At 42.2% G+C, this 23,841-nt stretch overlaps 1 protein-coding gene across 2 annotated transcripts in view; it reads left to right on the top strand.

The window, feature by feature from the left end:
* The first annotated feature begins 523 nt into the window (after positions 1-523).
* Positions 524-23,841, top strand: part of MED27 (mediator complex subunit 27) — a 79,500-nt gene continuing 56,182 nt past the window's right edge. For both annotated transcript variants that reach the window (XM_080356137.1, XM_080356138.1), the window contains exons 1-2: positions 524-742; positions 2,271-2,415. In XM_080356137.1, coding sequence (XP_080212263.1) covers positions 537-742; positions 2,271-2,415 — 351 coding nt within the window. In that variant the 5' untranslated portion in view covers positions 524-536. The remainder of the gene's footprint in view (positions 743-2,270; positions 2,416-23,841) is intronic.

The following is a 23,841-nucleotide window of genomic DNA, read 5'->3' as shown; positions in this document are numbered from 1 at the left end:
ATGCGGTGCTCTTTGTTCTTTAGGGGCAAGTTCCTTATACATTTATGGGTTTGTCTCCAGGCCACTGTTTCGTTGTTACAGTTCACAGAACCACAGAATGTCAGGGGTTGGGAGGGACCTGGAAAGCTCATCCAGTGCATCCCCTCATGGAGCAGGAACACCCAGATGAGGTTACACAGGAAGGTGTCCAGGCGGGTTGGAATGTCTGCAGAGAAGGAGACTCCACAGCCCCCTGGGCAGCCTGGGCCAGGCTCTGCACCCTCACAGAAAAAACAGTAAAACAACCATCAAGCCCTTTTACTGTTCCAGGTAGGATGTAAAATCAGAAATTCTTGGGCACCACAATGGCAGGGAGCGTGGAGACAGTCAAAATAAATGTGATATTAGCAGCTGAAAAGTATATATTGAAAAATACTAAGCCTCGAATCAGAGGGGAGGAAACAGACAAGGAGCCAGCGGCCGGGACTACATTTCCCAGCGTGCCCCGCGCCGCCGCGGCCTGAGGGAGCGGGGGAGGCCGGGCCCGGCCGGCCAAGATGGCGGAGGGGGTGCTGAGCCCCGGGGTGAACCTGGAGGCTTTCTCCCAGGCCATCGCCGCCATCCAGGCGCTGCGCTCCAGCGTAACGCGGGTCTTCGACTGCCTGAAGGATGGGATGCGCAACAAGGAGACCTTGGAAGGCCGCGAGAAGGGCTTCGTGGCCGCTTTCCAGGAGAGCCTGCACTCCGTCAGCCGCGACCTGGGGTGAGCAGCCGGCCCGGCGGGGCTTCCCTGCCCCGGGGACACGGAGAGGGGTCCCGGGGTCACTCGGCTGTCCCGGACCTGGCCCCGGGGCCGTTTCCACTCCCGGAGAAAGTTTTAGGCTGGTTTATTCCTTCCAACCTCATGTGTGTTGCCCCTTCGTGGTGTTTGGTTCCAGAGTCTCCAAAGAGAGGAGTTCTGCTCAAAATATTCACCTGCTTCTTGTTTTGTATTAGAAAAGGAGCTGTTGTTGGGATTGTGTTGGCAAGCGAATGCTTCGGGTTTCAGGGAGGTTTTTCTCGTGGGTTTTTTGTAGTGTTTTATTAATAAAACCACACATTTCTTTAGGCTCTGACTGTTCAGTAGCATCCAAGTGGTTCAAGAGTGACCATTTTGTTACCAAAACTTGTAAGGCTGGGAAGTTAGTGTATGTAAATATGGTAGTTAATACCATTACAAGCTGGTATGTTTCACGTAAATAGAGACCAAGGGTTGGGGCTGCTGTTCTCTATGGGTCCCGGGCTCTGCTGGGGTCACCCGTGTCCCCTGGGACATCTCTGCTGTTTGGGGGGGTGTCCAAGGGCAGGACAAGTGTGTAACTGCCCTACCCAGCACATCTTCTGTCCTTTGGAGGCTTGGGGCTTGGGGTCTTCTACACAAGAACTTGTTTCATGTTGGTGCATAGACCTTGCTGATTTTTGTTTTGTGCTGATTGTAATATAATTTGTTACCCACTTCTTCCCATCTTTTGGGAACGACAGTAGATAATCATTCTTGGGAATGACGTTGTACACAGCTGTATAGACTTCTTTTATATCGCTTTGGTTTTTATTATTTTCAAGTTGAGGAGGCTCCATGGCAGCCGTGCCTTTCCTTTGGTGATTTTGCTTGTCTTGCTTGGTAACTTTTAAAAGAATTATCTAATATAACTCCAAAATCTTGTTCCCAGACAACAATACATTGGTTAGCAGTTGACTCTGACCTATTTTGTCTCATGTGTAGTATTTTGCACTCCTCTACTTTGCAGTTTATCGTCCAGTATTTCAGTACCATGAAGTTCTTGTGCGATTCTTTGCAGTCAGATCTTTAATGAAATGAGGCATTTGCCTACTCGATGGGTAAAAAAGTATTTCTAATGTTGGCCCCAGTATTACAGCCAATGCTCAAGTCAGAATTTTGAAGTTCTGCAGGTGTGTGCTGCTCAGAAGATGCCCTGGGTTCTGGAAGGGCTTGTGAACAGGACCCACACTAGTTTGACTCTTTCCAGGTTGTCTTACACAGACTCTTGACTTGTACTTTCTCTCCTTAGAAACACTGAGCTTAATGACTAACAGACCAATTTAATTGTTTGGGTAATGACAGTGATTAAGATTTTTTTTTTTTTAATCGAAATGGGCGGTTATTTAGAAATCACGTAGATATTGAATTAGACTTTGTGTGTGATTGCTGTCCCTGCAGGAGGGCTGTACATCTCAGATATCCGTACCTGCACATTTGACTTAAAAAAGCCCTGCCATTCTGTTTCTTGCAGTGAACTGGAGCGTCTGAGCAACCTTGTTGGTAAACCCTCCGAGAACCATCCTCTGCACAACAGTGGACTCTTGAGCCTCGATCCTGTTCAGGACAAAACACCTCTTTACAGCCAACTTCTTCAAGCCTACAAGTGGTCAAATAAGGTACCAAAATCAGTATAATTTAGTTGTGCATTCCTACAGAACGTTTGATTTGTGGTACAGTAGACATCTGAGTATTCAAGACTGTCAAAATTGCTAAGTATATTATGAATTGAGGAGGATAATATGTACCTGAGTGTACTTCTGAGGGTAAAAATGATGCAGTAATTGAGAGGAGACTCTTCTGTGATACTGAGGTGTGCCCTTATTTTCCAAAGGGGGTGTTAACTCCCAAGCACAGTAACACCTTCTGAGTTAGCTGCTTAGCCTCTTACGTAGATATAAAATAAAAGTATATTGTGTCCTTGTATCTGGCAATAAACACTGTAGCAGAGGGCAGTGGGTATTAGAGCTCATCAAGAGCTTATGTCACCTCCAAACCTATTTCTAGGAAAGAAGCATATAGGAAAGTTGTCATCAGCAGAAATTTGGTGCCTCTCTGTACCATTTGCTGCTGCTAAAAGACATTTGCAGCTGGTCTCAGTAGTAACTGTATTCTACAGCTTTGGCATACCTAGTGGTTTTGGATTGTATATATTGCACTGAATTTCAAATAATGTTAAAAATATGGCAGATAATGCAGTTTTTTACATTAAAAATAGAGATTGTTTTGGTTTCTTATTAACTTTGAGTGTTACAGAGCTTTGAAGAGCAGTTTTTTGTAATGCTGGATTCTGATTTCAGAAGGTTTTAGTGTCCTGTGCACACTTACGCACAGTTAAACGTTCCAGGAGAAAAACAGTATATTTTTTTTTTTTTCTCTCTGTTGTCTTTGATTTCTGTTTTACAGCTAAAATAAAATACACTTTAAGTTGTATTTAAATAGCTATTTTCTACCGAATGGTTCTTCGGAACTTTACAAGCATCCTTGCCAGGGTTTGCAGCGACCAGCAGGTGTGGGTAGGTTGCACTTGTTCCTAACTGCAGATGTGTTGCCTGTGTGCGGGTATTATAACAACTGCTGGATTTACCCTTAGCAGCAAAGACCCTATTGATACTCATGTATATCGCTGCTTAATTCTTCATTGTTAAATACACTTTTTGAATAAGTGCTTTTTCATTACATCTTTTGGCCACCTTCTGTTCTTGTTACGTGTGTCTGGTGTTTTCTGTTGTGTCGAAGGGAAGGTTTAGATGTGGTGATGTGTCAATACACTTTATGTCTGTTTGCATTTAATTTTTAATTTGTGACTCCTCTGTGGCTTGCTTGTATTTTTGATGAGCTGAGATAAGGGCATTTTCCTCTCTCTTGGATCGTTCATGCATTACTGATGGCAGGAATAGCCACACGGCTGCCAGGGGAGGGTAGATAGGGTAGAGTTTCAGGGCTATGGTGCAATTCAAAAAAGACATTTATTAAATATAAGGAAAATGAGTACACAGACTTTGTTTCAATGCATTCTGTTTATTTTTAAAACATGGGAAGGCTGTAGTAGCTTGTAGGACAAGAATGAGTAATGTTGGGATCAAGAGAAGCAAATTATTGTTCGGTATTATCAAAGCATTATTGTTCAGTATATCAAAGCACAATACATAGTACTATATTAAAAAAAAAAAAAGCTTTGCCTTATTTTTTATGTAAAATTGAAAGAACAATTAGAGTCCTGAAAGAGTAATTCTTAAAAAAAACCCAAACCAGCAAAAACTCAAACCAGAAAAGTGCCTGATTTTGATCTGGTCTGGGATTCATGAACAAACTTTTCGGGTTAAGTAGCAGTGCTGGGTGGGAAATGTAGTGAGGATCATACTCACATCATAAATAGAAAATTTGGTTTCAGATCTGAACGTTAACATAGGAGATTAGACTTACCTGACACTTAAAACTTGTTTTATTTACCACATATAATATGTGTTACTGTGGCTGCTTATGCGTTTGGAGGAGACCCACTTGTAGGTGCACATTTACTGACATAACCCTTTGGCTTAGTGCAACAAATATTGATCGCATGTAGTTGTGATTTCAGATACATTTGCCCCAAACCTTATTTTACTGGTTCTGTGAGTCACAACACTAACTCCTCTGGTTCTGAGTATCTGCAGTTTGCCTGTTGCAGGGGCACAGAAAAGTAGAGGGGAGAAAGTTAAAACTGCCCTTACAGGGTGTGTTATCTTGGCAGCGCTTTTTATTTATCAGCACCTGCTATCCTGATATTTACTCACTGTCGTTTACCCAATAGTTTTGCAGATGGAAAAGTTGTCCATGTAATGGCAGCAGCTGTTTGGGAACACAACAGCTTGATAAATGCATTAATTACAACCACATGCAGCTGGAAAGGAACTTTACTTTTCCAGGTGTTTAACGGAGCTCACAAGCTATAGCTGAAAAACAGGGGAAGTTTAAGTTGATTTTATTGCAAGCAAAAGTTAAGTGGTTTTTCAGCTTCTTTTATGGATCAGTAGAAATCACACAAGTAAATGATTTGACTGTGGGGTGCACAGAGGCGTGTAAAAGCCATGGGATAGTGTTTAGGTCTACTTGATAATTTTTTTCCCCCCTCCTCTTCAATTTTCTGGAAGAAAATAACTTTTCTTCATTGCAATTGAAGTGCTATTTCCCAGAAGGAACTATATGTGCTCTCTAATGTAATACTGAAGATATAATATTAGATAAGACAAAAAAAAAGCTGTCATTCTGTATGAGTAATGCAGATAAAGCGATAAAGGTTGAGGGCTGCCTTGGTTGCAGTGACCATGAGATGGTGGAGTTCAGGATCTCATGTGGCAGGAGCAGGATAGCAGCAGAATTGCAACCCTGGATTTCAGCAGGGCAAACTTTGGCCTTTTCAGGCAATTGCTGGGGGAAATCCCATGGGCAAGGCTGCTTGGAGGTAAAGAGGCCCAAGAGAGTTGGTCAGTGTTCAGGGACTGTTTCTACCGGACACAAGATCAGAGCATCCCGACACGTAGGAAGCCAAGGAAGGGAGCCAGGAGACCTGCGTGGTTAAACAGGGAACTGCTGGGTGTGCTCAAGGGGAAGAGGAGAGTTTCTAGATCATGGAAGGAAGGGCTGGCCACTTGGGGAGAATATAAGGCTGTTGTCAGAGGGTATAGAGAGGCAACTAGGAAAGCTAAGGCCTCCTTAGAATTAAACCTGGCGAGAGGGGTCAAGGACAACAGGAAGAGCTTTTTCCAATACGTGGCAGGAGTTGTCATAAATGTCTTTTAAAGTAATACACTGGCAAATACAAAATGAAAAAAAGTTGCCGTTGATCTGCGTGTTGAAATACATGAGAATTATTTGGATTTTAATCTGTTACTTCGTAGCTTCCTCTTGTTTTTGCATAAATTTAAAATCGAACTGTTGAGATAATTACCATTAATGAGTTAAAATGATTTTCTGTCACATGACAGAGGAGAAAAGGAGTATATGGTTTTTGTTTATTAAATTATTTTGATGTGTACCCTGATAAATTATTTGTGTAAATTGTGTTTGTTGTAGGTCTCAAAAAACAGATCAATAAAGCCTGTAGAGAAAGTCCAGACTTGTTACAACTGCCCTTGGTAGCTTAGTATTGATTGGACACAAATATTGAGTTTAATGACAATGAATGACATTAAATGTTAACCATAATAGTAGAGGAACACTGTTGAAGTAATTTTTTGTTGTTGTTCAACCTGATTGTAAAATGTTCATTCCAAGGAACATTACTTTAAAATTTTGGATGTGCTCAAACATTTTGGATTTAATGTAGTTTTACAGTAGCATGGACAATGTAAGTGAATTATTGTGTTGGCAGTTCTTTGGAAGTTCAGGCAGATGGCCAAGATTTTGTCCTTTCTGGCCTTTTTTTCTACAAAGATGCAGCATTGTAATTTTGTGACAATACCGTTGCATGAAGATCCAGTTTATTCAACCGAGATTACACGCACCCACATTGGGAAACATTTTCTTGTCAGGTGCATGATAATATCAGTGACAGACGTGTGGAATTGAGGAAAACTGGATCACGGTCACTGGGATTCTCCATGATCTGGAGATCTGAAGATGTTACTTGAAAGATTTGAAGTGACTAAAATCCCTTGGTTTGCTCAGAGAAGGGGGGAAAAAAAGACGAAATAAGATTTGAATTGAAGCAAAGTGACAAGCCCCTATAAGGATCTCTGTGCACGCTGAAGAGCACAATTTAATCTGCTTTGTAAGAGCAGCATCAGCGTTTTGTGGAGGGAGCCGGAGTGGAAAGGTGTTCAGGGATTACTGGCTATGGGCTCCTTTTCTGTGCAGATAAACCACAGAGGTTATATTCCTATCACTGGATAAATGAGTGATGCACAAACTGGTGTTTTCTCATGCACGAGGTACAAAGTAGGAGCTGGGCCACTTGGATTCTATTCTTGCTTTTCGTACTAATTTTTGTTGTAACCTTGAACAGGATGCATGATTTTTTGTGCCTCATTTTTCTTATGGATAAAATAGGATAATAATACTTAACCTACTTATTGGGAGTTTCTGGTCTAAATGTGTCTCAAGTGCATTGGGTTCTTTGGACAGAAGTGTTTTATAGGTGCCAAGTACTATACAGCTAGTGACTAATGTTGTTTGCCTGGCAATCTGGAAAAATGCCCTTTATGGGCTTCTAATTTTGTGCAATTTTAGGCAAATGTTTTGGTGCAATGCTTTTGCTGTTCAGAATTACATTAATGTTCTTTTCTTTTTTTAATATGACTAGGGAACAGGTGGTTACCTCTTTGCCTCCAACTGCTGCAGTGATTAATTATTGCTCAGTTGTCTGCCTGGAGAATATTGACTTTTATTATTGCAGGGTTGATTTTAGTGACCAGCAAAGGCAGGGGTGGCAGATTCAGGTAGTGTGCAAATTATCCTTAATATTACAATGATGGGGGAAAGAGCAGTGGTAAAGCCATGAGGAGGAAAAAAGTACTTGTATCAAAATAAAAGGGGGTAGGATAGGAATTACAATAATCTATGTCTGCTTTACTGGAGAAGGAAAAAAGTGGGACAGGACACTATTTCATTGTTACCATAGAAGTGTTTATGACACCTAATAATTGGAACAAAAGGAAATTAAAATGGTTATTTTCTGTTTTCTTCGCACTACTGGCAAGCTGCTATGGCAGGTGAGAATTTCCCGCATATGCCGCCCCGTGCCGGTGTAATTCCTGCAGGTTAATTGAATTTCTTTGACAGTCTAGTACACTGAGGTTAGTTTGTTACTTCAGTAACAAGATACAGAGAAAGCAGAGCTGATCTGGATGGTCTTTCGAGGTCCCTTCCAATCCCTGACATTCTGTGATTCAGTAAGAGATGAGTGATGACGAGTAACTTGTTGCTTGAAAAAATGAGAAGTTGCCCGTGATTCTGGCTTGTTTGTTATGTAGTTTGAATGCTTTATACCTGTGATCTTCCCAGAGTTATAATAGTAATAATTCACACTAGGATGCTATTGTTAAATGAGGTTGTATATATCCAAACAGAATTTGCCTTCCTTACTGGATTTTGTTAGAGAACTTGGTTTGAAACCTGAAGCAGCCCAAGAACATGAGATGGCGTTTTTCCATTGTTGTGCTTGGTGTTTGTTGTTATTCAACAGTATTTTTCAAGGCTCTGATCAAAATAATGCTGCAAGCAGCACCAGTTTCACTTTTCCTAATTATGGAAAGTGATGTATCAATACGCGCTATTATAAATCACAGCCCCCTTGTCAGCTGGTGGGAATTATTTAATGCTTTGCAACACCTTTATTTGCTAATGAATGGCATTTTTTTCCCGGGTTTCTTTGATAAGTATTAATGTTCTAGCTGTTAGCCTATTTCAGAATGGAAATGATTGATGTCGCTCTATTTTAACCAAAACACTTCTGCCCACTCCCGGTTCTTCCTCCCAAGTCCATTTTTCCCTCTGCAAAACTCTCCACACAGTTCATGTGGGATGGCTGAATTATGTAACTTGGAAGTCAGCGATCACTTTCCTTTTCTAAGCTGTATAATGTGGTCACCAAATCAAATTGGGTAAAACTGCTTTGCTTTGTATTAATAACAGGCTTTGACTCAAACTAAGCCACGCAGAGGCACAGAAACGTGGTCTGTAGGTGAATAAGTCATGGGACAACGGCAAGATTGGAAGAAAAGACTTCACTTTTAGAAGCTGAGAAATAAAACAAAGTCTAACTGGAAATCCATGTTGTCTAGAGATTAATTGGAGAATATGTAGGACTGGAGAATATGTAGGACTGCAGAACAAGAGCAACGTTGTGGGAAACCCTCGGACCCAGCGCTGCTTTGAATTGCACGTTTGCTGGCTGTCTTGGCTCAGGCTGACTCGCCATCGGTGATGAAAGCCCGACTGATGTGGTGACCACCGTGAAAGCACAGAGGATGTTTTCAGAGACTCAAAGATGCGTCTTCGCTTTCTTTGAGGCAAATTAAAGGTGTTTGTAAGGCCTTTGGGGACCTTCATGAAGGGCATTCAAGGAATATGAACACTAATATAAAGTAACAGATCCAGGTGATAAGCAATCCCTTTGGTATTCTTTATATGGAAAAGATTTTCTTTCAATAGCTTCTAGAAGAAATCAAATAAAATGGAAAATTTAATGATGTCACCCTGTTGCACCCTACTATTGTTGTTGTCACATCTTTTAGTGTGACTGTTATTTGGTTTTTTGCCGCAGAAGTGCGCTCATCTCTGTAATCTTGGTTGGAGTTACTAAAGTCGGAGCGCTCGGACAGTTCACAGAGTAATTTAATTGTTTGCATTGCATATAAGCAATACTCAATTCTTTCCCATTTTATCTTAATCAGATACTGTTGATAACTGGACTACAAAACGTGGAAATCACCTAAAAGCTAATAAAATTGAAAATAGTCCGTGTGAGGAGCTGTATGGAATCAGAGCGCAGGTCAGACCGCGGGTTTGGCTGCTGCTTCATGGCAATGTGGCAGCAGCTTTATTTTCAGCAGGTGTTAATACTGAGCTGCTGGTGTTGAAGGCGTCTTACCCAGCTGGTCTATGGTGGCTCTTGGAATCTCCTGCCCAGTCAGATCACTGCAAACTGCTTTTCATTTTCCTGGGAGGAAAGACTAATCCTGCCCTGCAGGGGTGGTGTTGGTTTGTGGCTCCGATGCTGTTGCAATTGAAGAATGTGGATAAGGAATTACAGACCATGACACGAGTACCGTTATTGTTCATATCTGTGCCTGGTTTTCAGTTGTAACATAGGTAGAGGTGTATTGAAGAAGATGTGCAGTTGATCTCAGGTGACGTTTCAGAGCTTGATGATTTGAAGCAAGTTGTCTGTTCTCCCCAAAGTTGTAAGATTTCCCTAATAACATTAAGCCATTAAGAAGAGTAATCTGAAAGGTGAAATGGTGCACGGCTGCACTTGCCCACTTGTCTGCTGTCTTAGTGAGTTAAAAATGTATTTGTTGGAGCGTACATGTTTTTAATACGTTAATGAATGGGCTTGCTCCCAGATCCCTCTTCTTCAAAAGTACAAGCTGACAGTAATAACTAATACACTTATTGGGTAGAATTGGTATATATCATTATTATGAAAAGTAATGAACATGTTGAAAAATGGGAAGGATATTTTCAAGATGACTTTAGATTTGGTTGGGTAGCAGAGTATAATGGCTACATCTTACAGCATGTAATGAAATCACAGGGGTCTTTGATGTGCAGAGATGTGCTTTGGAACAAATAATTCTATTGAAACCAGTACTAGTCTTTATTAATTTGGTTGTTGTATTTGGATTCTCTGAGTTTCTGTAACTGGCAGTAACACAGTGTAGTAAGTGCTCTGTATGCTGCATAGGCCATTAGACACAAAGGAATTCTATCTAGATGTAACATTTTACAGTATTGTCTAAACCAGGTGTATTTGCTTCTCATTATATGAAATTGCAATTCCTGTGGAAATCGGTATTGAAAATACCCACTAAAAGCATCCTGGGATCTGCAGGCATGCACAAAAGGAGCTGTATGTGTGTGCTGTTACTCACAAGTGATGGGTTAAAGTGAATTATTCTAAGATTTTCTTGTTAACAGCAATTGGGTCTATTTTCCGTATGGCAAAATCCTGTTCCTGCTACAGAAGATGCAGAGAATGTGGACTGGAACAGAAAGAGTCCTCAGGTGTTTTTAAACTGTTTTAAGCTGCCCGTGGTTTGGAAATATTCAAGAATCTGTGATATGAGCTGTTTGACATTTTTCCTATTCCAAATGCTCAAAGGAATAAATCTACATAAAGAGTGTTAAAAATGAGAGAGTCTTTGCGACAACGTCTGGAGTCTCAGAATGTTACTTTATTTCTCTCTTTTGGCTGACCAGCGCGATAAAACAGCTGAATCAAATACCTTCTTTTATGTATAAAATATATTTTTTGGGTCTTGACAGCTTGTTTCCAGTTTTAGTCTAATTCAGTTTGAAACAGCTGTTCCTAATCCCTGCAAACCAGTTTTTTGATGGAAATCATGACATTCTCAACTACTGCAGTGTTAGTGGGCTCTGTGTCATTTCAGAAGTTGGCTTTTCTTTATGTTAAAAGAATTCTTCATTCAGAGAAAATGTCACTAATTTTATCAAATGAGCTGCAGTTAAAAGAATAATAGGTTATCCCTCGATGAGGTTGGATATATGTTTCTCTTCTGACGTGACTTTTAAGAAAAAACATCACTGTATGTTTTACCCTTAGCTAGATTTTTATTCTGATGTTCCCTGCCCTACCCATATGCTTTCAGTTGGGTTCTATTTAGAGTTTTCTCTGCAGTTGTCTCTGCACTCAGACTTAACAAGTTCTCTGGCTCGCCTTATGCTTCAGTTTTACTCTGGAGTCAGATCCTGTATTTTCAGAAATCTCAGTGTAGCATTTTCAGTTTGTTCAGTGCCATCTTTAGGGGTTGGCTGCGCTGCCGGGTGCCTCTTCCAAAGCTGTTTGTAGAAATTTCATAGATCACGGAGCCGATCACGTCTGCAAGCTCTCTTGTGGCTGGTAAAACAAAAACTAACCTTTCATTTCCAATTTTCTGGTTCTTTTCACAGAATCACAGAATTACAGAATCACAGAATGTTAGGGATTGGAAGGGACCTCGAAAGATCATCCAGTCCAATCCCCTCGCTGGAATATATTGAATAATACAGGCCCCAGTACTGACCCCCAAGGCACTGCACTAGATACAGGCCTCCAACTGGACTCTGCCCCATTGACCACGACTCTCTGGCTTCTTCCCTTCAGCCAGTTCACAGTCCACCTCACTACCTGGTTATCCAGCCCGCACTCCCTCAGTTTAGCTGTGAGGATGCTGTGGGAGACTGTGTCAAATGCCTTTCTCAAGTCAAGGTAGATCACATCCACTGCTCTGCCATCATCCGTCCATATTGTTATGTCCTCATAAAAGTCAAGGAGGTTGGTCAAACACGACTTCCCCTTGGTGAAGCCATGTTGACTGCCCCTAATGACCCTCTTATCCCTGATATGCCTTGAGATGGCACCAAGGAGAAGTCGTTCCATCAGTTTCCCAGGGATGGAGGTGAGACTGACCGATCTATAGTTACCCAGGTCCTCCTTCTTGCCCTTTTGAAAGGCTGGAGTGACATTTGCTTTCCTCGCGTCCTCAGGCACCTCTCCCGTTTCCCAAGACTTGGCAAAGATGGAGAGTGGTCCAGCAAGGACCTCAGCCAGCTCCTTCAGCACCCATGGGTGCATCCCATCCGGACCCGTGGATTTATGGGTGTCCAGATTGCCTAACTGCTCCTTTTGGACACCCTAGCATGTAATATGGAGTGAAATTACTGACTTTCTGCATAAAAGAGCTTGTTATGTAGTTGACTGTGTGAACACAAGTGTGTGGTGATACCATGTGTGGATGTTTCTGGTGGGAGGGTGGATGTTTCAGGAATGACGATGTTGCCCGGTTTACAATGGGACTGGATGGACTCTGGCGTTGTACATCCTCGTCCTGCTGCATGAGGTTCCACCAGTCACTTTGTTACACGTCTTTGTTTTCCCATCTGTAAAATGAGGGTTGTGCTACAGAGTAAGTACTCGGAGGAGTATGAGCGTGTGTGTGAGTAGGATCACTGGTGGTTGCTGATCCCACTGCTAAGCCCACTATGGACAAATACCAACCAGAAGCCTCTTTTGACTTATTTTCCTAAAACACAATTTATCAGCTCAAATGGAACTAACATCTAACACGACACGAAAGCTTTACTACTTAAAGAGCTGTTAAATATTCCTTCGGTTCCACACTGAATGGTTTGCCTGGCAAATACTTAGGAATGTTTATAATTTTCCTTGCATATATATTTTTTTCCCACAGCCTAAAGAACCTGACGTGAGGCTGCGGTAGGATTAAGTGAGATTACCAACATCTTCTTTCCATCCCTCTTGTGTACCTTGTATGAATACATCTTAATAACTATTGATATTGCATTCATCCTGCAAGAAGCAAAGACCTTTCGTGTCTGCTGATGCTGCAGTTTTGATGTTGTGTTTTTCTTGCAAGTAAAATCAATTGAGACAAATCTTGGTAACTTTTACAGCAAAATAAAATGATTGTGCCAGGCAGCCACTGGAAGTTTTTAAAGTGTGGGTGTGCTCTTAGATCACATGTACAGGCTTGTTCCAGCAGAATTGATTGGTTGATCTACTAGATTTAAAGGTCAACTGTAATCACATTTCAGGAAGATGGAAGAAGATATAAAATTGCTACTGTGCTTTTCTGGGTCATGTACCTGCTTCTGGTGCTCTTTGCTTTTCCCCTGTACATCTTCATTTACTCAGCTGGAGCATCAGTACATAAAGGGCACAAGTCAATGTTCTTGCTTTCTCCTGTCGCTGAGGGAGCTGGTTGGTTGTGTTTCCTCCATGCCAACGTTTTCCCTCTGGAAGACCTGAAGTGAGGAGGAAGAGTCCACTACACTGCAGAAATAGAAGGAACACAATGTGTTTTTCAGGGGAAAGCGGTGAGGAAAGCTGCAGTGTAGCTGTTGTCTTTAGTGATCCGTTCGGTTGCCAGATCTGGTGCCTCCAAGGGTGGGTGTTGTCCATTCAAAGGGCAGCACAGATGGAAGAGAGAGACGGCACAACCCTCTTGGTGGGTGGTGATCTTTGATTATGGGGAATCAAAAGAACATCTCGTTAGTGTTTTATGTGGCAGCTTGGTATTATGCATGTGTCCGTAGAGGCCAAGAAGCTTTGGAGCGTTGTGTTTTGTAAATACAGTGTTTCAAAGTCGTATCTCCATGTATCAGGTAACTATATCTGCATACAGAGGTGAATGAATTTCTTGTTAGTCTTTTGCCACAACCCGAATGCGATGGCAGGTTGTGTGAACTAAAAGCAGCAGGGATATAAAACACTCACCTGCTCAGATACAATTCATTTTTTCTGCAATAAAGCAAAATGAGTCCTAAAATGAAAAAAGGTTGATAAACTAAAACACATTATGCTTTGAGCCGTATGCTTATGAGCCGTATTATTGCCATATTAATTTGATAGGACTCCCATTCATTGTTCAGTTTTGCTCTTTTCCTGTACTGATAAACCCACCGTCCTTCTGCGTGGATCTTCCATTGAGCACCAGAGGAGAAAAGATGTTTTAAATGGAATAGACTTGAATGGCATGGGAATTGTTCCTGAATCGGAGAGTACCGCATTGCAAATGCTTTTAGCTAATCCTCAAACAAATTTCAAAGTAACTTTATGATTTCATGTGGCTAGCAAATACATATTTGATGATGGTCATGCTGTAGTAAGGGGTTTGTTGCATTAACAGTACATGGAAGGATTACTCTCTTAAAAAGTCACTTCCCCCAAAAAAAATCTGTTGCGGGGAATGTTAACTGTTTTACAAAGGTTATTTGTAGTAGAATTCCCAGAGTCTAAATTAACTCAGGGAGAACTGTCCTTAGTGCATTTCTATATATGCCAACTTGCAAAATGTAGTAATTCCCAGATGGACCGAAATCAAGAGTGTGTAGCTTTTCTGTCAGCATCCATGACCTGCTTTTAAAACGACTGGGACTGACAGCAGGGGCTGGAGACTCCGCCTGGGCGAGCGGTTGAGATGGTCATCATGCATTCCTTTTCCAGAGCTTCTTGCTCTGACGGCCCTCGAACTTCAGTGCACGTTTTGCTTTGTCAGCCACAATGTGAAGTCTGGGAAACTAATGCCTCCTGTACGCTATGCTTACGGTAAAGATGGGAAGAGTATTTTTTTAAGATAAATAATGGAGCAGGCAGAGTTTGCGGAGGCTTGCGTGATCAGGACAGAGTAGCAGCAAATCCTTTGTGACTTTTCCCGGTGGCTGATATAGTCAATCAGTACCTTGACTGACTGATTTGGTTTTTATTTTCTTGCAATTTGCTTGCATATTTATTTATTTTAGTCTTACCCCTGATGATTTTTGCCTTCATTAAATCGATAGCTATGGAAACAATTAATTTTCTAAAGTGCAGAAGTAGTGCATGTAGGGTACTGGAAAAATGATTATTCTTGTGTGCAGTTCCATGTTGTCCTGATCAGTAGGTTAGAAAGACACTATTGTAGGGAGGGACTTCAAAGAGGTTTAAAACAAGAATACACAATACCATAATGAAGTTTCCAGGCTACAGGGATTTGTCAGGTTATAAGAGACTTTGTCATACAAGGTGTTGGGGTTTGTCAAGCACGATTTGCCCTTGGTGAATCTGCTGAGTGCAAACGGTTTAGTATCGGATCCATCAGTTGCCAAAATAAAATACCCAATAGAAGAGGGGAAGAAAAATACCTTTAATATCAAGAGTATTTACGCAAAGTGGGTATTTAATCAATCATAATAATTTGCTTTCTTAAGAAGAGCAATACGAGCTGCAGCGGCCATGGCAGGTGGCACACTGGGAATGAGTTTGCAGGTTCTGTTCTGATGCTTGTTGTACAATTTACTCCTCGGGCTTAAATCCAGAAGAAGAGAAACGTACTTTGAAAACATCTTCCTTGAAATCAGTTTCCTTTAGTTTCTTCCTTGTTTATTGCTTTAAAGAACAGCAATATTTGGTTGCTTGTAGAGAGGGGTAACAAACTTGTGCTTTCGTGATTCTTTTACAAACTAAACACAGGCGCAGATGTATTTTAATTCTGACTTCTTTCGAACACTGCCGAGCTTACACCTTCACCAGCGTTCAGACAGTGCACTAGCCCTGGTCTTTGGATGTGCTTCAGGCAGAGATTATTTCAATCAAATTCCTGAACTATGGACCGTTTGAATGAGGAAAATACTTCAGAGAGACATGGGAGGGCTGATCCTTGGGCAGCAGTTCCCTGTCTCTCAGCCAAACTGTGTGCTGAGCCCTTTGGTTTCCACTGCCTTCTACCAGCATCAGCATCTGTGTCAGTGAGTTTTGATTTAAGAAAATTAATAGACATATTCCACAGTAAGATGTTCTAATGGAATATTTTTTTTTTAATTAAAACAGTCTCATTGCTAAAACAAAGAGGATGTCAGCATAGTCTGTAGCTATTCAGCTACTCCAGCTCCTGACATTGCCCTTTGAACAACCAGATTTTTTGTAGGAAAGTTGCAGAGGAAGAAGACTCTTACGCTTGGCTTTAAACCTGGGTTTCAACTGCACTCTGATGCCCTAGAGAGCGTATATATATTTTAAGAGGTTCTTGTGGTCAAAGAGTTTCTAACGATTTGGCGTTTCTGAAGAGTTGCAGGTTAGGTTTAAAAGTGCTTACATGACTGGTATATTACTTAGTCATGATGGAAAGTAAAACTTAAGTTATGCTCAGCTCCTTACACCTATGGCAAGAAGCCCTTCAGCTCTTATTCAGGTGTTTGTGTGCCCTACGGGACCATTGCCTCTGAGAATGTCCTCAAGGTCCGACACTGGAATTCCATTTGATTCCATCCAGCTGCTTGTCTGATCCAGCAGAGAGTTGCAAACTTCCCTTGGCAAAGCTTGATTTTTGTCCCACAAGTTAAATAAGCCTGTGGAATGAGAAATCAAAACCCCGCAGCTTGGTGCAGTTGCCCGATTGCAGTCGATGCCATCTCCATGGTGTTGAGCCTTCATTATGCAGCTCGCGCTCAGCACACTTTTATTTAAAGCAGAGCTAAAAGTAGAACTAAATAGCTGACGTTCACAGCCGTGCGGTGTGATGCGAAATTACCGGGAGGGGGACGGGGCAGGAACAAGAATACAGCTTGTGCTGGGTGGATTAAGCTGATTTATTTGCACAGAACTGTGCGAGACTGTCCGAAAAATCCTAAACTAGACCACGTTTTATAAAGGAATATAAGTGTACTGAACTAGGAAGTTGTATTTCAGTTTACTCTCATCAAGTTGTGCTTTGTTTTATACCCTGAAATGATGCAATTCAGTTTGCTGTGGCTGTTGCAACAACCAGACAAACTATTGGTACTACGTTATTGCAGTATCGTGGTGCCGATTGCTTTTCACAGAGCCATCTCCATATTGCAGAGCCATCTGTTCCCCTTACTGTCCAAGCATTAGACTCAGTAGTATAAATTACTAACTGCTCCGTGGCTTTCAATTGTTCCCGTTTGTTTAGTGTGCCAGTAGCAAGTCTTCAGCTCTTTCACCATTTATAAGTTCTCCTTGCTCTTTTATTTTTTTAATGCCTCGAGCAAAAGCTGTAGTTGAGTGAATTGTCGATTGTTCATGTTGCTGAATTATTGGTGTGATAAAATAAACTTTGGGAGGTAGGTAGTGTCGTCCTTTACAGAAGATTTTGTACTAGAGAAGTGGTAGAAAGTTTCAAAATCATGGTTTGCAAAACGCAGTGTTTTGCTCCTCCACCGCCCCAGTTTCCTTAAACCCGCGCCAGTTTGGCGTGTTGCTGGCAGCGCGATCTCATACGCGAAGATCCTTTGGTTGTCTAAGCACCTGAAGAGTTAAAGATGCCAATGTCATCCTGGGGTGTATTAGAAGGGGAGGTGATTAATAGGTCGAAAGAGGTTCTCCTGCCCCTCTACTCTGCCCTGGTGAGACCACATCTGGAATCTTGTGTCCAGTTGTGGCCCCTCAGTTCCAGCAGGACAGGGAACTGCTGGAGAGAGTCCAGCGCAGGGCAACAAAGATGCTGCAGGGAGTGGAGCATCTCCCGTGTGAGGAAAGGCTGAGGGAGCTGGGGCTCTGGAGCTGGACAAGAGGAGACTGAGGGGTGACTCATTCATGTTTACAGATACATAAAGGGTGAGTGTCAGGAGGATGGAGCCAGGCTCTTCTCGGTGACAACCAGTGATAGGACAAGGGGTAATGGGTTCAAACTGGAACACAAAAGGTTCCACTTAAATTTGAGAAGAAACTTCTTCTCAGTGAGGGTGGCAGAGCCTGGCCCAGGCTGCCCAGGGCGGTTGTGGAGTCTCCTTCTCTGCAGACATTCTAACCCGCCTGGACACCTTCCTGTGTAACCTCATCTGGGTGTTCCTGCTCCATGGGGGGATTGCACTGGATGAGCTTTCCAGGTCCCTTCCAACCCCTGACATTCTGTGATTCTGTGATTCTTTTGGAAAACTTAATACTGTGTATGTTTGTTTCAAAACCTAATTGTAATGTAACAATAGTGTAGTTTTTTTAATGTAGTTTTCTTGTTTATTTTTAAGACCAAAAAAGATGCAGTTTGCTTTTTTTTTTTCTGATATGTATATGTTTTTACATTCCCAATTCAGTTCAGTGAACTAGTCACCTCCAATAGTTCTCTCATTAGCGCTCTTAATTTGCCTCCCAGTAAATATGCCAGACAAGCCACTGTGGCCAGCCACATTAACTTTCTATTTATTTTTCTTATGATGGCCACCTGAAGCAATAGATTGATGTCCACAATTTTTACTTCGTTAATAATGAAGTCCACAAAGCAGCGAGAGAAGTGTCTGTTTATTCGGTGCCTTAAGCTGTGGTACTGATGAACCACTGGGTTTGACTCTGGTAAGATTTTCTTAGTGATTGTCAAGATATAGAAGTAAGGTATGTCCAGATTAAGGTGAGGAGCTGAAGTATCTGTGGGTTAGGTGGTGGGCTTTTAAGTTGTAATTGGGTTATTGAAGAGTCCCTGCAAGACAGCTGGTGCATGAAAAGTCAAATGTATGTCAGTCTCCTTTGAAATCCATAGAAATGCATCAGGTATTCCCGTGGTTCTATCCCACAGCAACATAGAAACGGCTCAGTCTCAAAGCTTTAAAACCCCTCTGATAACATCAGTGCAGATTCTCAGCTAAATAAAGAATCCATAGTGTTTTATCATTTCCAAAAAAGTGTTTGTCATATTCTATCGTGGCAATTAGTGATGGGAGGACTGCAGAGCTTGCGTGGGTGGGGATGTTTTGTGCTGAATACAGCGACAGCTGCAAGTTTGGCCCTCAGGAACCTGCGTTTGGCCCGGAGTGTCATTCTCTTTCCCCTCTATTCCTATTTTGAGTCCAGTAGAAGAGAAGCATATGTTTCCTTGCATCAGCTCCGTTCGTGTTACCTTGTGAAGCATGACAAGGTCATGTGTTTGTGTGGCAAAAGAGGGAATCTCAACTTGTGTTCGAGCTGCCTTAGACCTGCTTTTTTTGTTTTGCATGATGTATTAAAGATTTCCATGATATACACGGTTAAATTCCATTCGTGTAGGTATGCGTGTGTTCATGCCACGTTGCTGCTCCTGGAATTGGTACTGTTATATTATTAATACTGCAGATCACACCAAGAAGGTGTCTTGCATTTAATATAGAACATAAGAAGGTTTGCCTACCCCATACGAAAATCTCAAATTGGAACTGAAGATGCTATAAAAATTTAAAAGGGACAAGGTCAGCCTGAAAATTGCATATTTTAAAAAGCAGAAAATTATCAATTTTTAACAACAAACTTCCTTACCTGTTATTACCTGTGCTAATAACATTTTCAGTTACTAAGGCTTGAAAATGGTTTTAAGCATTATGTCAGTGTAAAACTACTTAGTTACCATTTGTCTAGGTGCCTGTTAATTTTGGGTTTTCTAGCTGAGGGATGTTAGAACTGATCAAAAGCATTTGGGTTCCTATGCTCCTGCTCTATGATCAAACAAGTTCAATTTATTCCACTCATAAAAGAAAAGATAACGGGTGACTCACTTGCTTTGTACTAACATCTTTATTGAGGGAGAAAAAAGTGGATAAGAGGGTTCTTCATTGTAGCAAGCAAGGACAAAAAAACCCTCAGTAATTGAAAATAAAGTTTAACAAATTCAGACTACAGCTGAAGTTCATGGTTTAAACACTTGTAGTAATTAAGTACTGGAACTATTGCAGATGAATAGTATGGGACTCACCCTCCTTGGAAGACTTGAAGGATGAGCACGTCTGTATTCCATTTTTGTAACTACATTTGCTAAATTTTAAACACATATCCTTGGTGCCATCTCAAGGCATATCAGGGATGAGAGGGTCATTAGGGGCAGTCAACATGGCTTCACCAAGGGGAAGTCGTGCTTGACCAACCTCCTTGACTTTTATGAGGACATAACAAGATGGATGGATGATGGCAGAGCGGTGGACTGATCTACCTTGACTTGAGTAAGGCATTTGACACAATGTCCCACAGCATCCTAACAGCTAAACTGAGGGAGTGCGGGCTGGATGAGCGTCTGCGAACTGGCTGAAGGGAAGAAGCCAGAGAGTCGTGGTCAATGGGGCAGAGTCCAGTTGGAGGCCTGCATCTAGTGCAGTGCCTCAAGGGTCAGTACTGGGGCCTATATTATTCAATATATTCCTCAATGATTTGGATGAGGGAATAGAGTGCACTATCAGCAGGTTTGCTGATGACACCAAGCTGGGAGGAGTGGTGACACTGGAAGCTGTGCTGCCATCAGAGACCTGGACAGGCTGGAGAGCTGGGCAGGGAGAAATTTAATGAAATAGAACAAGGGCAAGTGTAGAGTCTTGTATCTGGGTAGGAACAACCCTAGTTTCCAGTATAAGCTGGGGAATGACCTATTAGAGAGCAGTGTAAGGGAAAGGGACCTGGGGGTCCTGGGCACAGCAGGGTGACCATGAGCCAGCACTGGGCCCTTATGGCCAGGAAGCCAATGGGACCTGGGGTGGGTTAGAAGGGGGTGGTCAGTAGGTCAGAGAGATTCTCCTGCCCCTCTGCTCTGCCCTGGGGAGACCACATCTGGAATATTATGTCCAGTTGTGGCCCCTCAGTACCAGCAGGACAGGGAACTGCTGGAGAGAGTCCAGCGCAGCCACCAAGATGCTGCAGGGAGTGGAGCATCTCCCGTGTGAGGAAAAGCTGAGGGAGCTGGGGCTCTGGAGCTGGACAAGAGGAGACTGAGGGGTGACCTCATATAGAAACTGTACTACGAATATAGGGAAAACATCTCGTGTTCTTAAAAACCTGAGATTCCTCCCAGCCACAGCCAGCATGAGTGGAATACGACTTACAAAGGTAAATTTAACAGTATTTGTAAAGAAGCAAGATAAGCAGGAAAATACAATGGAAGACATCTGAGAAGATAAGCGTGGGCATCGTGTGAAATACTGTAAATAACAATCTGTGCATGAAAATGGGTGCTGAATAAATGACTCTGCATCCAGGGGATCCTGCAGGCTGCGGTAATTTGAGGTCCTTTGGAAAGAAGCACGTAATCAAAGTCTGAATCCTGAGCACAAGCAGTCTGGTTTAGATTACATTGGCAATATGAATTCAAGCATTTCCTAGTTATTGAATTCTTCGTTTGTAACTTGAACGATTTTGATGCAAATCTTTTAGTAAACGTAGCAATAGGCGAAAAAACGTGACTTTTCTATGAAATGATTCTTGGGTCAGCGCAGAAGCTCAGATCTCCCTGTAGATTGTGTTGTAAATACCTAGATAAACACAACAAAAAGCTTTTGGAGCGGATTTCTTCCTTTTGGTTCCAGTGAGAGAGGGGTGAATGCAATAATTGATGTGCCCCGTTAGCTGCCGACCGGGTTCCATGTGGCTCGTCCTCCCTTTGGCGCACACGGCAGCAGCGCATTTCAGCACCTCGCCCACAGCATCCACCTCCTGACAGCACAGCTTGCCAATACAGCGAGCAGTCAGCACTTCATTATTTCTACAACCTGAGTGCATTTGCAAATTAATTGACGTGTGGGAGGAAAGGCATCTGCTATTGTAGAAGCCCTTAACTGTGGCAGCAAAACTGGCAATAAACCGGCGAGCTGTGGTGAGCTGAGATGCTGTTGCAGGTGTTGAAGCCTCTTGAGTGGCATCTTGTCCATTTTTCTGGTTGTCTTTGATATTTTGTACTTTTTTGAAACAAACCAAACTGCTCACTGAATTGTGAACATGGAAACAAACAGCACGATAGAGATAATACCGTATATTCTTATATACGGTTAGTTAGCAAGTATTTTCATATTTCTCGCTGGCTTAACACCAAAAGAGAGTTTTAATTAGGCCTGTAATGAATGACTGGAAGCATTTTAAAGGCTATTAATCTTGTGGCGTAATTGACTTAGTTACATTATAAGCTCCCATGAAAATAATATGAAGTGTATATTCCATTTGTTTTACTCCTAAAGACATGTCTGAGGTCCCTGGGCTTCGTGTGAAATAATCCTACTGGAAGTTTCAACACCGACAGAGAAAACAGTGAAACTGCTTTATGTGCCATTGCCTTTGGTTCAGTGCATCATCCTATTCAAGCATCATCCAGTTCAAGCATCATCCCCGGGCTCTCTGAGCTGCCGCTTTACCTCTAAACTGGGGGTAACTTCTTGCAATGAAGTTTGTCTTCTTAAGCTTTTGTTGCACAACGTAGTATTTCCTTGCTTTTCTGGTTTCTAACCGCTTAGCTTATACCAGAGCGTGGCAGATGAGAGTAAGAATATGGGATCTATTTTCAGAAATAAAGATTACAGCAGCTTTAGAGCTGTTACTCTTTGTGCTGTGGTAAAAAAACGTGTAGCGAAAGAGGTGTTTTTGCAAAGCATATGGCTTTTACACTGCTTCAGACTACTGTAAGTTTTGGATTTGGTTGTAAAACATCTCTGTGCTTTTTGCACTCTTTAGTCGGAGTGTGACATCTTCAACAGATGGACAGATAAACTTTCCATAATCCGTGTCTTTCCTTTCAGAGAAGGAGCTGAGATTCTCATTTGTAAAAGTTGTTGAGGAAAAACCTCATCTGTCTCAGTCTGTTGTGTGCTTAGATGTCGGGGTGTGAAAATGCGATGGGTACACAGCTCAGCACTGGAGTTGGTGATATTTTTGGGGCTGGCTTTTTGCAGATGCAGGGTCAGCCCTGCTTTGTATGTACTTCCAGCCTTATTAGAGCATTTGCTTTATGTCTTTTCAGAACCACGTGTGTAATCGTGGAACAAGCACATTGCTCAAATCTACCTTCTCTCTGGTTTGGATGATACACTCTCTTCTTTCCTTATTGTAGCCCAGGATTGTTTTGGTTTAGTGTTCTTAAATCCTACAATCAAGAGTTGTTTCCAACCTTATTTAACCCTGTTGGGATGGTAGAACTGCTTTTTTTTTTTTCGTTTTAGTAACTTTGCTGGTCACACTTCGGTATTTTCCATCCTCTTGACTGTTACAGATTTTGTAAATAGTTTAGAAATGCCAGCTTGTGATGTATGGGCCTCTTTAACATTTCTTTGATTTATGTGCACCGTGCTGAAAAAAGCAGAGGAAGCATATTATTCTCGAAAAAAAATGTTGCCAGTCTTCAGTTTTTCAGTCTTAGTTAAAAACTACACTTTTATCAATCAAACCTGATAGATTCTTTTTTCATTCCTAAAAGCACCCATAACTTAACTCTTTGAAGTCTAAAGACATTACAGACCAGTATAGGGGAAAGGGACCTGTGGGTCCTGGGGACAGCAGGGTGACCATGAGCCAGCACTGGGCCCTTGTGGCCAGGAAGCCAATGGTACCTGGGGTGGGTTAGAAGGGGGTGGTCAGTAGGTCAGAGAGGTTCTCCTGCCCCTCTGCTCTGCCCTGGGGAGACCACACCTGGAATATTGTGTCCAGTTGTGGCCCCTCAGTTCCAGCAGGACAGGGAACTGCTGGAGAGAGTCCAGCGCAGGGCAACAAAGATGCTGAAGGGAGTGGAGCATCTCCCGTGTGAGGAAAGGCTGAGGGAGCTGGGGCTCTTTGTCTAATGGTGCAGCTGGACTAGTTGGTTTTACATAAGCTGCACCCTGTAGATGTTTTATTGAAGACGACTCTTCATTTCTCTATTTGTCTGAAAAGTCGTTTGTTTGCTCTAGTGGTAAAGCCCAACCACAGCGCTGCAAATCATGGCTGCTGGAGAATTCCAAGAGTGGTGCTGTCGCTGATTGCAGCTCTTTATTCTACCGCTCAGTTTTCAAGTATCTTCACATTTCTTTTCTAAGCGCCTGAGCATCCCCTGTCTCGGAGGCAGCAGCCGTTCTTTATCCTGGCACAGCTGCCACCTGAGCCTCTGACGCCAAAGATTTAGTCCAGGGCTTTAGAAAATATG

This window comes from Nesoenas mayeri (genome assembly GCF_963082525.1).
Source record: "Nesoenas mayeri genome assembly, chromosome: 18".
NCBI lineage: Eukaryota > Metazoa > Chordata > Aves > Columbiformes > Columbidae > Nesoenas > Nesoenas mayeri.
Note: the sequence above shows the minus strand (reverse complement) of the source record. Positions and strands in the feature narration are given on the sequence as shown.